At 36.0% G+C, this 14,334-nt stretch overlaps 1 protein-coding gene and 1 long non-coding RNA gene across 3 annotated transcripts in view; one reads left to right on the top strand and one right to left on the bottom strand.

Moving 5' to 3' along the window:
• The window catches only part of LOC121382729, a 68,339-nt gene that overhangs the window by 30,994 nt on the left and 23,011 nt on the right, over window positions 1-14,334 (bottom strand). The window lies entirely within an intron of this gene.
• The window catches only part of LOC121382727 (adenylate kinase isoenzyme 5-like), a 121,173-nt gene that overhangs the window by 100,713 nt on the left and 6,126 nt on the right, over window positions 1-14,334 (top strand). For both annotated transcript variants that reach the window (XM_041512281.1, XM_041512280.1), the window contains exons 20-22: window positions 8,407-8,570; window positions 10,281-10,397; window positions 11,100-11,291. In XM_041512281.1, the coding sequence (XP_041368215.1) occupies window positions 8,407-8,570; window positions 10,281-10,397; window positions 11,100-11,291 (473 nt within the window). The remainder of the gene's footprint in view (window positions 1-8,406; window positions 8,571-10,280; window positions 10,398-11,099; window positions 11,292-14,334) is intronic.

Here is a 14,334-nt window from a genome sequence, read left to right as displayed (position 1 = left end):
GGGATAGGGTAATAGCTGTGCTGCACCGGAGTGCACTGAAATGTATTTGCTACTGTGATAATTAAAGTTTCAATAAACACTCCGTGTTTGTGCAGTGGTGTACGAAATCAGCAAAGTATCCTCATATTGCAATTCTTAATTGGGTTAATCTATACTATGACTACAATGTATTATCTATTTTCAAGCTCTCATGAATTAATTGATTGCTTAAAACACAACACACATCCGGGCACAAAGCATTTATTGCTTCAACTAATGTACATTTGAATACCAACTACATCAATAAAAATTAACAACAATTCATTTTACAGCTATTGTTTTAACAAGTCCTTTCCTCTAAAACTTCCAGCAATGTACATATATTATTTAGTCAATTTAATAAAGTCCCAAATCCCACATAGTGGTAGTCGAATATATAAAGTTATTAGATAAAGTTTTTGGTAGCAGAATTTAAGATCAAATGTTTGGTACGTGGGGAAGGATGGATGTAATCAAATATTGCATCACTTTTCAGTCTCCCAGAACTCACACAAGTGGGAAGGGCACACCCGAACATACAAGTTATGTGACTCCCCCACACCTTAAAGAATGTGTTGTGACGAGCACTGTCAAGCCCCGTCTTAGTCAACAAATCTTTGAGCTTGTTAACGAAACATCCTGGCAGATAGATGGTGAGGTTTCCCATTTAAAGTAAACGAGAAGAGGGTACTGGTAGGTGCTGCATCTCTTGTCACTTTGATCAGAGATAACACAGATGCGGTTGGACATAATATACTGCTGGGAAGAACAGGCAGCACCACGGGATGTATCCATTCACAGAAGTGAATTGTTTTTGAAGCACACCCAGATGGTAGCAGGCGGAGGTCCTGCTGTTTAAGACACTTATTGCCAGGCTGTTGATTGTTTCCCCGCGATATTGCTGGCACAAAGTAATCCAAAGAAAGCTGTCAAAATAGCTGCACACATTTGTATATCTTCTGTGATTGTGAAATCCAGAAATTGGCAGATTAGCTTTAGGTTGTTCAAAGTTAATGGTAGTTTTTGCTGGCTGAAATTGCCCTTGGCACGTTTAATCCCTTTGAGAATTGTTTTTATTTTAAAGTTACTGGCAAGCGGGTTAGTGAGACCCATGTCAACATGATGAAGTCGAATTATATTAATGTACTGGGACACAGTTTTGAAAGCTGGCCTCAGACCACAATTAATTTCGCTATATGTTTCTATATAGCCTTAGTGGCTATAACATTTTTATTAATATCAGCAGGCCCGTGAAGTTTTGTATGTACCTTTGCCTGCATGGGGGACACATACCCTGAAAAGGACAACCCCTGTTGTCCAGCTCTTTCTCCCAGCATATTGGTTTAAACAGACACACCCTCTAAACCAGGCCGGAGTACACCCATTTTACACAAAAAGCACTACTTTTGCATGGGCCGGAATTACCACAAACAAGTCTTCAATGTCAACAAGTTACACATGTTTACAAACTACATGCTATCCCCTGTCACTTCAGTCAAACAGTTGCCACTTCATAGCTGTCTGCCATGAAATAATCACAGTCAAACAGCAGACTACTTGCGCAGTGAAACTTCCGGATTTTGGACAACCAAATGGGAAGATAACTGTAATCTGAGGCCTATCAGTCCATTTTTTCCCCTAAAAACTGGCCCACACTAATGCATTCCAATGATATACATATTAAAGCAATGCTCGGCAAGTATCGGTATGTCACCTTTAAACTGAGAGTATACAGAGGCTGTGTTAAAACACCTACCACAGTGCCTTGCCATGGCCAATTTTAGCAATGGAAACTTGAGGGACACCAACTTCAAAATGTAATAACTTTATCAAATTTTGGAATTTCTTCATACAATGAGCAGCTATTTTTTCTTCTACATATGTTCTATCTGCACAGTGTTGTCTTGGAAAGATTTTGAAATATTTAAAGGAAAAAAAATCAATCATTAGATTTTACTTCATTTTTAATTAAATATTAAACTTAAATTTAAATTTTTGAGAAACAAAAAAATCTAAAACTGTAAAATTTTGCATTTTAGATATGATAAGTGGAGGCTTAGTAAAGATATGGTGACTGAATTCATGATACATTATTAGAAATGTGTCAGAGGGATGGTGAAAGTCACAAAATTGGGGCCATTTGCAACAAATGTTTACACACTAATTTCAGGGAAAATTAGACATGATAGGCCTCATATTCAATTTTGACCTGCTGTATTTACTTAATCTACTTCATTTACTGTATTAGACATGTAGCCACTTTGTAAAAGGCAAAACAGTCCATATAAATGCATATTAATATGAATATGCCCTACAGATATTACTTAGGTATACACCATAATATTTTTTTTGTTGACGACAACTTTGAAAATGAAGATTTTGTCACAAAATGCTGATATAAATCCTACCAAGAGGTACTTGCACCATATTTTTCAGTTTCCAGTGATAACTGTTAACAAGTGTAGTCATGTGCCAGTGTCTGGGATACCTCAGTATAGTATTTCTTGATTGGAAGGATGTTTGTAGTAATGACCACTGAATATGCATTATGGATTATTCTGCCATATGTATTACAAGCCAAATGTTAACCTTTTTGGCACATTTTCTGCAATAAACTTGACAAGTATACCAGCATCTGATTACTGAACACAATAAATACATTCAGACAGCATAGAATATTAGCCTATTAGATTTTCTAAGGATAAAAGACCATTTTTGAAAAATGACTGAAGTGTGTAATTTACATAAATGTAGGTGAAATGTATTATTAGAGTACTTAATCTTGTTAAAAACTGTATACTATTTATTTAAAGTGTTTAATTACATTTAGTAGTGATATATTCATTATATTTAGATCTTCTGTCCAATTGCAATAATTGAGAAACTCATTAAAATTCAATATGTAAAAAAAATTAAAATCTCAATATTGACTAACAAAATCCAACTTTTGCTCTTTTTTACCAAATTATTAGCTCAAAACTGTTAAAAAATATTGCAACAACCTGTAGTAACATCAGAGGTCATCTTATGCTATTTTGGAGGATACTGAAATTTAAAAGTTGAAAATTTTAATTTTAATTTTTAATAAATTCAAAAAAAATGTTTTTTAATTTAATAAAATATTTAGAAAATAAATAAATTAGTTTTCATATTCCTTGTGGTATGCACAATCAGTCTGTGTAATTTCACCTCTCTGGTTATAATACTTTCATCAGAATCAAGCATTTAACCGGTGTAATGTGTGAACTATATCAGGCCTCAGACCACAATTAATTTCGCTATATGTTTCTATATAGCCTTAGTGGCTATAACATTTTTATTAATATCAGCAGGCCCGTGAAGTTTTGTATGTACCTTTGCCTGCATGGGGGACACATACCCTGAAAAGGACAACCCCTGTTGTCCAGCTCTTTCTCCCAGCATATTGGTTTAAACAGACACACCCTCTAAACCAGGCCGGAGTACACCCATTTTACACAAAAAGCACTACTTTTGCATGGGCCGGAATTACCACAAACAAGTCTTCAATGTCAACAAGTTACACATGTTTACAAACTACATGCTATCCCCTGTCACTTCAGTCAAACAGTTGCCACTTCATAGCTGTCTGCCATGAAATAATCACAGTCAAACAGCAGACTACTTGCGCGGTGAAACTTCCGGATTTTGGACAACCAAATGGGAAGATAACTGTAATCTGAGGCCAGCTTTGCTTCAGGCTAGATAAGAAATGTATCTCACAATGGATGCTGTAGTTGCCAGCACTGGTGTGCAACCTGCTAACTCACAAAACTTCAGAAAAGCCCATCTGTGTGTTGAGTAGGCTTTCTTAGTAGACTAGACGAAGGCGTGGCTTATCCCAATTTCAGCTTCTCTGTCCAATTCAGCTGTGAACGTTGCCATTCTTTCACCAGGGCACTGACAGAAAACAGTGATGCCTTAGACATGTGGCATGTGACATGTTCCTAATGCATTTATGAATTTACGAATTTGTCCAGGCTCCTGAAGACGAGATATCGAGTCAGCCAATTTATTACCAACACCTTTTATATACTGAGCATCGACAGTAACGTTGTACTTCAAACATAGATAACTGAGCCAGTCTAAAAGTTACAAAGCTACATTGTTTCTTGTTGAACCCACATTTATGATTACACAAGCAGTGGTATTGTCAGTCTGAATAACAAAATGATGTCCTTTAAATAAAGGGGCCCATCTTTCGATTGTCACGATTGTCGTAACCAGTTCTTTCACATTGATATGTTCATTTGCAATGGCTCTAAATCAATATTGTCCACAATGGAAAAAACATCTGTAATCCTGTTTAGAATAAACTCTTTGTCTGGGTTGTTTTCAAGCTCGATAGTCCTTTTTCTCAGTTTTCATCCAAGATCAGAAGAATTGAGACTAGGGAGAGGTTTTTCAATTTTTTGTCACAGTTTGATCTCTTGCCGGTCTTTGGTGATTGTATTCGCCATGATTACTCAAATAACATGTGAAGCACACATGCTCAAACTTGCATTCAGATAGTACACACCCTCTTCGGCGATTCTATCTTTCACAGATATTTTCCCAGATTTGAAATCTTTTCTGTTTCGTGAATGTGATTGACTAGATGACTGGCTATCTGTTTTACCTTGAAGATGAAGTTGCATGAGATAAGTGTTATCGGACGCCCATGGTAGCGTTCATTATGTTGATCTTGCTTGTAAGCATGGTCATGTTGCACAACCAATTTCCAACTGAAAGCCTGTGCAAACATCTACACTTTAAGTAGGTAATCCACATACTTGACTACACCATTAACAGACATACTGACACATTTTACCATTTCTTTCAGAATCCTAAGGGATCCCTCAAAATATTGTGCAACAGTTAGTTTTTTGAGAGAAACTTTATTCCTTTTCATTTTTACTTCCAGAGGGCCCAATGTGAACCCGTCTCCCTCATTTGTAGTAACGATATCAATGTGATGAACGAAATCTCTTACATCACGGAATGTTGGCCGTTTTTACTTCCAGAGGGCCCAATGTGAACCCGTCTCCCTCATTTGTAGTAACGATATCAATGTGATGAACGAAATCTCTTACATCACGGAATGTTGGCCGTTTTTACTTCCAGAGGGCCCAATGTGAACCCGTCTCCCTCATTTGTAGTAACGATATCAATGTGATGAACGAAATCTCTTACATCACGGAATGTTGGCCGTTTTTACTTCCAGAGGGCCCAATGTGAACCCGTCTCCCTCATTTGTAGTAACGATATCAATGTGATGAACGAAATCTCTTACATCACGGAATGTTGGCCGTTTTTACTTCCAGAGGGCCCAATGTGAACCCGTCTCCCTCATTTGCAGTAACGATATATGTTCAATGTGATGAACGAAATCTCTTACATCACGGAATGTTGGCCGTTTTTACTTCCAGAGGGCCCAATGTGAACCCGTCTCCCTCATTTGTAGTAACGATATCAATGTGATGAACGAAATCTCTTACATCACGGAATGTTGGCCGTTTTTACTTCCAGAGGGCCCAATGTGAACCCGTCTCCCTCATTTGCAGTAACGATATCAATGTGATGAACGAAATCTCTTACATCACGGAATGTTGGCCGTTTTTACTTCCAGAGGGCCCAATGTGAACCCGTCTCCCTCATTTGTAGTAACGATATCAATGTGATAAACGAAATCTCTTACATCACGGAATGTTGGCCCTTTTTACTTCCAGAGGGCCCAATGTGAACCCGTCTCCCTCATTTGCAGTAACGATATCAATGTGATAAACGAAATCTCTTACATCACGGAATGTTGGCCGTTTTTACTTCCAGAGGGCCCAATGTGAACCCGTCTCCCTCATTTGTAGTAACGATATCAATGTGATGAACGAAATCTCTTACATCACGGAATGTTGGCCGTTTTTACTTCCAGAGGGCCCAATGTGAACCCGTCTCCCTCATTTGTAGTAACGATATCAATGTGATGAACGAAATCTCTTACATCACGGAATGTTGGCCGTTTTTACTTCCAGAGGGCCCAATGTGAACCCGTCTCCCTCATTTGTAGTAACGATATCAATGTGATGAACGAAATCTCTTACATCACGGAATGTTGGCCGTTTTTACTTCCAGAGGGCCCAATGTGAACCCGTCTCCCTCATTTGTAGTAACGATATCAATGTGATGAACGAAATCTCTTACATCACGGAATGTTGGCCGTTTTTACTTCCAGAGGGCCCAATGTGAACCCGTCTCCCTCATTTGTAGTAACGATATCAATGTGATAAACGAAATCTCTTACATCACGGAATGTTGGCCGTTTTTACTTCCAGAGGGCCCAATGTGAACCCGTCTCCCTCATTTGTAGTAACGATATATGTTCAATGTGATGAACGAAATCTCTTACATCACGGAATGTTGGCCGTTTTTACTTCCAGAGGGCCCAATGTGAACCCGTCTCCCTCATTTGCAGTAACGATATCAATGTGATGAACGAAATCTCTTACATCACGGAATGTTGGCCGTTTTTACTTCCAGAGGGCCCAATGTGAACCCGTCTCCCTCATTTGCAGTAACGATATCAATGTGATGAACGAAATCTCTTACATCACGGAATGTTGGCCGTTTTTACTTCCAGAGGGCCCAATGTGAACCCATCTCCCTCATTTGCAGTAACGATATATGTTCAATGTGATGAACGAAATCTCTTACATCACGGAATGTTGGCCGTTTTTACTTCCAGAGGGCCCAATGTGAACCCGTCTCCCTCATTTGCAGTAACGATATATGTTCAATGTGATGAACGAAATCTCTTACATCACGGAATGTTGGCCGTTTTTACTTCCAGAGGGCCCAATGTGAACCCGTCTCCCTCATTTGTAGTAACGATATCAATGTGATGAACGAAATCTCTTACATCACGGAATGTTGGCCGTTTTTACTTCCAGAGGGCCCAATGTGAACCCGTCTCCCTCATTTGCAGTAACGATATCAATGTGATAAACGAAATCTCTTACATCACGGAATGTTGGCCGTTTTTACTTCCAGAGGGCCCAATGTGAACCCGTCTCCCTCATTTGTAGTAACGATATCAATGTGATAAACGAAATCTCTTACATCACGGAATGTTGGCCGTTTTTACTTCCAGAGGGCCCAATGTGAACCCGTCTCCCTCATTTGTAGTAACGATATCAATGTGATGAACGAAATCTCTTACATCACGGAATGTTGGCCGTTTTTACTTCCAGAGGGCCCAATGTGAACCCGTCTCCCTCATTTGCAGTAACGATATCAATGTGATAAACGAAATCTCTTACATCACGGAATGTTGGCCGTTTTTACTTCCAGAGGGCCCAATGTGAACCCGTCTCCCTCATTTGTAGTAACGATATCAATGTGATAAACGAAATCTCTTACATCACGGAATGTTGGCCGTTTTTCAGTTATTGATCGCTATATTGATGGGGTTTGTTGCAAATAATCTTTTCAAACTGACATACTGCTTGGATCTGTGGTAGTCGTTGTATCTGGTTCTGGTGTTGGATGACAGTTTTGTTGTCCCAAGGCAGCTGTCACCACTGCTATGATGTCCCCGTAACTGAGTTCTTCATTGCTATCAGACGGACATGGTTGTGAAGCCGTCTCATATGGCTTTTCTTCTCGAATGGAAAAAACAGCATCTTCCAACAATAATGCTTGGGCGGGTAGAATTCCTTTGGTACCTGTTTGAAAGTGTTTTGAAATTAACTCTGGTGTGAGTTTTGCCAAAGCTTTTTTGATGTGGAAACCTTTTTCTTTCAAAGCCACAATAGTTGCTGTTGTTAATTTGAATTCCTTAGCCCATTCTTCAACATCAAACTCGGCCATGTTCGTAAGCAGTTTTTCTACATTACTTTAAGTATCTCAGTACAAGCAATTTGAAAAACAAGACAACATTACATGAAAGCTTACGCATACATTTATCTGATGCTGTGGGCACAGAGTTAAGCTACTATACAAGTTCCCGCCACTTGCATAGACCAATGAACGCAGAGTAGGAGGAGCTCTTGCAAGAAGCTCTGTAACAAGCAGCCCGTGTGTGTAATTTAATCCTGGCATTACCTACGATAAGCCATCACAGCGGGTTTCCTCTCAACATAAACTTATTCACGGTGCTTGCTGTTATGTGTCAAAGTGAAATCAGTTTCAGGTTAACTTTATGATACAGAACTATTAATTTCTATTGTGCCTATTTTATTGGATTGTATGGCTGTAACAACTGGGTCATCACCTAGGAGCAGTGTGTTATTGGTGTGTGTTATTGGTGTGTGTTATTGTAAACAATGAATGATGTTCTCACCAATGAGTGTGTAATAAATTGTGTTACTAATATCAAACTTACATATTTTACTTTAGGTGGACCAGGGAGTGGCAAGGGAACGCAATGTGCAAAAATTGTAGAGAAGTATGGATTTTGTCATTTGTCATCTGGAGATCTTCTTAGAGCAGAAGTTTCCTCTGGTAGTGACAGAGGCAACAAACTCAATGAAATCATGGAAAAAGGAGAACTTGTATCACTGGTTAGTTTATCCATGTTTTGGCCAATTATGCATAGATTAACTGATTTGAGTTAAATTTGTCACTGAGAAAGATGTCTAGATAGCATGTGTTGAGCTAGTGTTCAGTAACCATTGTTGGATTGACTGGTTTAATATTCACTTACAACTCATATTGTTCAAAATGTGTGAAAATATGTCCAACTTTCAACACATTGAAGATGATGTGACAAAATTCAATATATTTGTTTAGAACACTGTTCCATATATTAATTTCGTATTATTGTAGTGCAAACTGTGTGTACATTATATTAACCAGTGATTATTGACTGCCAAAATTCTCTTTTGACCCTTTGGATCATGGTAATGTTGTTCATATTGTTGTAAATAACCATTTTGAGTAATTTTTCATTTCATTTCACATTACCTGTTACATAATACCGTAGCGATACATATAAACGATAAAGATATTAAGGTGATTTGAAATGGATTTGGTGAACTCGTCAGAAAATTTAACCATTTGGTGGCTATTCTGAAAATTATTTGATTAACTTAACCACTTTTGAATCTTAAATGGACACACAAATAAAAAAAATAACAAGAACATAATTTACATATATAAGTAAGTTTCATGCTCCCCCCCGTCCCCAAATAATTGGGGACTGGGGTGGTGTCATGTTGGATATATTTGATCGCAAAAATCGTTTGGCACCATCGGATTTCTTGGAAAAAGTTTATTTAGAATCAATTTCAAAAGTTGAACACTATTTTCCAGAAGAGCCCAAATCTGAGACCGATATTTCAGATTATGAGAGTAAAATTCAGTAAACTACTATCATATTCAAAACATCATCCCTCATTATTTGAATGCCAGGATTATGATATTGGTGTCATATGAATGCTACGATAGTGTAGAATATAAAAACCTAGCAAGCAGGTGACAGACATTTGATGTGTTCTTGTGAAAAATATTTTTGTTTTTAAATTGGGATATTTTATGGGAAGTCGGAAGGTAAATTGGGATATGGTCACTTAATGATGACATAGTCATTGAATTTTAGTAGATATCCGACATTACAGCATACCATGTGATCGAGTAGATCGTAAGCTTTGATTTGATATATAATACATGCCACTGACGCATGTATGGACATTTTGGTGCACAAAAATTAGAGGGTACCGATTATGGCCTGACATCAACAAAAATGTTTTTGATTTTTTGTTAGGGTACCCTCAAACACTGGTGACAAATGAGGAGTGGATCCCAAATTAGTTAGTTTTGTGTTGAAGACTAGGGCTTCTAAAAACATACTGTAGTGGAGTTGTGGGAGGGGAGGAAGGGGATGCACGAGGACCCCATGGTCTAATATAGGGTCTTCTCCAGCTAGACAAAAAGCAACTTTTAAACTAAAATACAAAACTTGTATTAAAAATAGTGTACTTGGAGATTTACAGAACGGAAGATTGTTACATTGTTTCTAAATTATTAGCATGTGGAACAGTATTTAGGAAATACATAATATATATATTTAAAAAAAATCAATTTCAACAAAGCAGACTAGTGAATGTTACATGCAGCACCAATTATGAGAGTAATGTTTAAATGGCTTCTTTACTGGGCTGTGGACAGTTCATTCTAAGAGTTACTGAATTTTGTTATACATTGTACATGATCACACCACTGACCAGTCACAAAATGTCAGGACCTCGTAATAAGGATGTGCTCTTGTTTAGGATGTTGTGTTAACGCTGCTGAGAGAAAGCATGGAGGCCAAGCTGACAGAAACAAAGTGTTTTCTTATTGATGGCTACCCCCGGCAACTGGAGCAGGGCAAGAGGTTTGAGAATGAAGTATGTATTATATGTTTTTCTCACTGTTTGTTACATCTATTACTCAGTGTCTACCAACATTCACCAACAAAAACCCCAAAACAAGCAACAACTTAAATTGTTTTAGATACAGTACATTTGTTAAACAGAATACACAAGAGGCTGAAAACAGTAGGGTACAATAAGAAATGGAAGTACAATTTTCTGAACAAAAAAACATCAGTCTCTTTTATGCCAAATGACACTCCATTTTTTGCAGGTAACTGAAATGTGAGATGCCACATTTTTTAATGGTGTTTCTACCTGTGTGTGTTGATGTGCTACTTATACCAGTTTTATTAGAACATGTTAACATTATCAGCAATGTGAACTGATTTGGTCCAACAGAACTAGTGACAGACTTGTTTACATTGGTGGATCCAGAAGGGGTGTTTGAAGTGTCCTTTTCAGCGACTTTTATTTTTAGTTTCATCCCTCACAAAATACAACACTAAATTGCCCTAAGTCCCTGTAGCTAGTTAGCTAGCTGAGCATATTTATTTCATATGTTTCTGGGGAGCATGCCCCTGAACCTCTTTAACCCCCACCTGATCTTGTTCCCTTTGGGAACTCTGCCCTTTTTGGAATATTGTGACCCCCCTTTACAAATGCTGGGTCTGCCTCTGATTTAGATGTGTATTATTTGATTAGGTAATATAACAGACTATATTATGCTTGTTGTAGATTGTTGGTTGTACTGCAGTTCTGTTCTTCAATGTTTCTGATGAAACCATGAAGGCTCGTCTTTTGAACCGTGGCAAAACCAGTGGACGCGTTGATGACAACGAGGAGACTATAAACAAACGGCTACAAACATTCCACAATCAGACGCAGCCCGTTATTGATTTCTACAATGAACAGAACAAAGTTGTTACGGTTAGTGTCATATGGAATATGAATTTACTAACTGCCTGTCAACAGTGAGATATCAAATGATAAATGGCTAGTAGTTTTTAATGATGGCTGTGTTCGTGTTGTTTTAATGATGATAAATGGCTGTGTTCATGTAGTTTTAATGATGTTAAATGGCTGTGTTCATGTTGTTTTAATGATGATAAATGGCTGTGTTCATGTAGTTTTAATGATGATAAATGGCTGTGTTCATGTAGTTTTAATGATGATAAATGGCTATGTTCATGTAGTTTTAATGATGATAAATGGCTGTGTTCATGTAGTTTTAATGATGATAAATGGCTGTGTTCATGTAGTTTTAATGATGATAAATGGCTGTGTTCATGTAGTTTTAATGATGTTAAATGGCTGTGTTCATGTTGTTTTAATGATGTTAAATGGCTGTGTTCATGTAGTTTTTAATGATGATAAATGGCTATGTTCATGTAGTTTTAATGATGATAAATGGCTGTGTTCATGTAGTTTTAATGATGATAAATGGCTGTGTTCATGTAGTTTTAATGATGATAAATGGCTGTGTTCATGTAGTTTTTAATGATGTTAAATGGCTGTGTTCATGTAGTTTTTAATGATGTTAAATGGCTGTGTTCATGTAGTTTTTAATGATGTTAAATGGCTGTGTTCATGTTGTTTTTAATGATGATAAATGGCTGTGTTCATGTAGTTGTTAATGATGATAAAGAGGCTGTGTTCATGTTGTTTTTAATGATGATAAATGGCTATGTTCATGTAGTTGTTAATGATGATAAATGATGTTAAATGGCTGTGTTCATGTAGTTGTTAATGATGATAAATGGCTGTGTTCATGTAGTTTTTAATGATGATAAATGGCTATGTTCATGTAGTTTTTAATGATGATAAATGGCTATGTTCATGTAGTTTTTAATGATGATAAATGGCTGTGTTCATGTAGTTTTTAATGATGATAAATGGCTGTGTTCATGTAGTTTTTAATGATGATAAATGGCTGTGTTCATGTAGTTTTTAAAGATGATAAATGGCTGTGTTCATGTAGTTGTTAATGATGATAAATGGCTATGTTCATGTAGTTTTTAATGATGATAAATGGCTATGTTCATGTAGTTTTTAATGATGATAAATGGCTATGTTCATGTAGTTTTTAATGATGATAAATGGCTATGTTCATGTAGTTTTTAATGATGATAAATGGCTGTGTTCATGTAGTTGTTAATGATGATAAATGGCTGTGTTCATGTTGTTTTTAATGATGATAAATGGCTATGTTCATGTAGTTGTTAATGATGATAAATGATGTTAAATGGCTGTGTTCATGTAGTTGTTAATGATGATAAATGGCTGTGTTCATGTAGTTTTTAATGATGATAAATGGCTATGTTCATGTAGTTTTTAATGATGATAAATGGCTATGTTCATGTAGTTTTTAATAATGATAAATGGCTATGTTCATGTAGTTGTTAATGATGATAAATGGCTGTGTTCATGTTGTTTTTAATGATGATAAATAGCTATGTTCGTGTTGTTTTAATGATGATAAATGGCTATGTTCATGTAGTTTTTAATGATGATAAATGGCTATGTTCATGTAGTTTTTAATGATGATAAATGGCTATGTTCATGTAGTTTTTAATGATGATAAATAGCTATGTTCGTGTTGTTTTAATGATGATAAATGGCTATGTTCATGTAGTTTTTAATGATGATAAATGGCTGTGTTCATGTAGTTGTTAATGATGATAAATGGCTGTGTTCATGTAGTTTTTAATAATGATAAATGGCTATGTTCATGTAGTTTTTAATGATGATAAATGGCTATGTTCATGTAGTTTTTAATGATGATAAATGGCTATGTTCATGTAGTTTTTAATGATGATAAATGGCTATGTTCATGTAGTTTTTAATAATGATAAATGGCTATATTCATGTAGTTTTTAATGATGATCAATGATGTTAAATGGCTATGTTCATGTAGTTTTTAATGATGATAAATGGCTGTGTTCATGTAGTTTTTAATAATGATAAATGGCTATGTTCATGTAGTTTTTAATAACGATAAATGGCTATGTTCATGTAGTTTTTAATAACGATAAATGGCTATATTCATGTAGTTTTTAATAACGATAAATGGCTATGTTCATGTAGTTTTTAATAACGATAAATGGCTATATTCATGTAGTTTTTAATGATGATAAATGATGTTAAATGGCTGTGTTCATGTAGTTTTTAATGATGATAAATGGCTATGTTCATGTAGTTTTTAATGATGATAAATGGCTATGTTCATTTAGTTTTTAATGATGATAAATGGCTATGTTCATGTAGTTTTTAATGATGATAAATGGCTATGTTCGTGTTGTTTTAATGATGATAAATGGCTATGTTCATGTAGTTTTTAATGATGATAAATGGCTGTGTTCATGTAGTTTTTAATGATGATAAATGGCTATGTTCATGTATTTTTTAGTGATGTTAAATGGTTATGTTCGTGTAGTTTTTAGTGATGTTAAATGGCTGTGTTGTTGTAGTTTTTAGTGATGTTAAATGGCTGTGTTCATGTAGTTTTTAATAATGTTAAATGGCTATGTTCATGTAGTTTTTAATGATGATAAATGGCTATGTTCATGTAGTTTTTAATGATGATAAATGGCTATGTTCATGTAGTTTTTAATGATGATAAATGGCTATGTTCATGTAGTTCTACTGGTATTTTATTATAGCTATGTAAAGACAGGTAATTTAATTAGGCTACAAGACAAAAATTAATTAACTATATATTATGAATGGGGATGACATAATAAGGCTGTCTGTCTCAGAGTTTCCATTTTCACTGTCCTCGACAGAGAGCCCTGATAGCTGAGGTGTGTGCCCAGGACAGTGTGCTTGAATCTTAGTTGGATATAAGCATGAATATAAGTAAACAAAATGGTTTCCACTTCATACATTTGTGTATTTTTGTGTATTTCAGTATGCATTGTTTAATTCTCATCCATAGATAATTTATGGAATTACGACATTACTGATATAAAAT

The sequence above is a fragment of the Gigantopelta aegis genome, chromosome 10 (assembly GCF_016097555.1).
Source record: "Gigantopelta aegis isolate Gae_Host chromosome 10, Gae_host_genome, whole genome shotgun sequence".
NCBI lineage: Eukaryota > Metazoa > Mollusca > Gastropoda > Neomphalida > Peltospiridae > Gigantopelta > Gigantopelta aegis.
The sequence above is the reverse complement of the archived record's forward strand: the minus strand, read 5'-3'. Positions and strand labels throughout refer to the sequence as shown.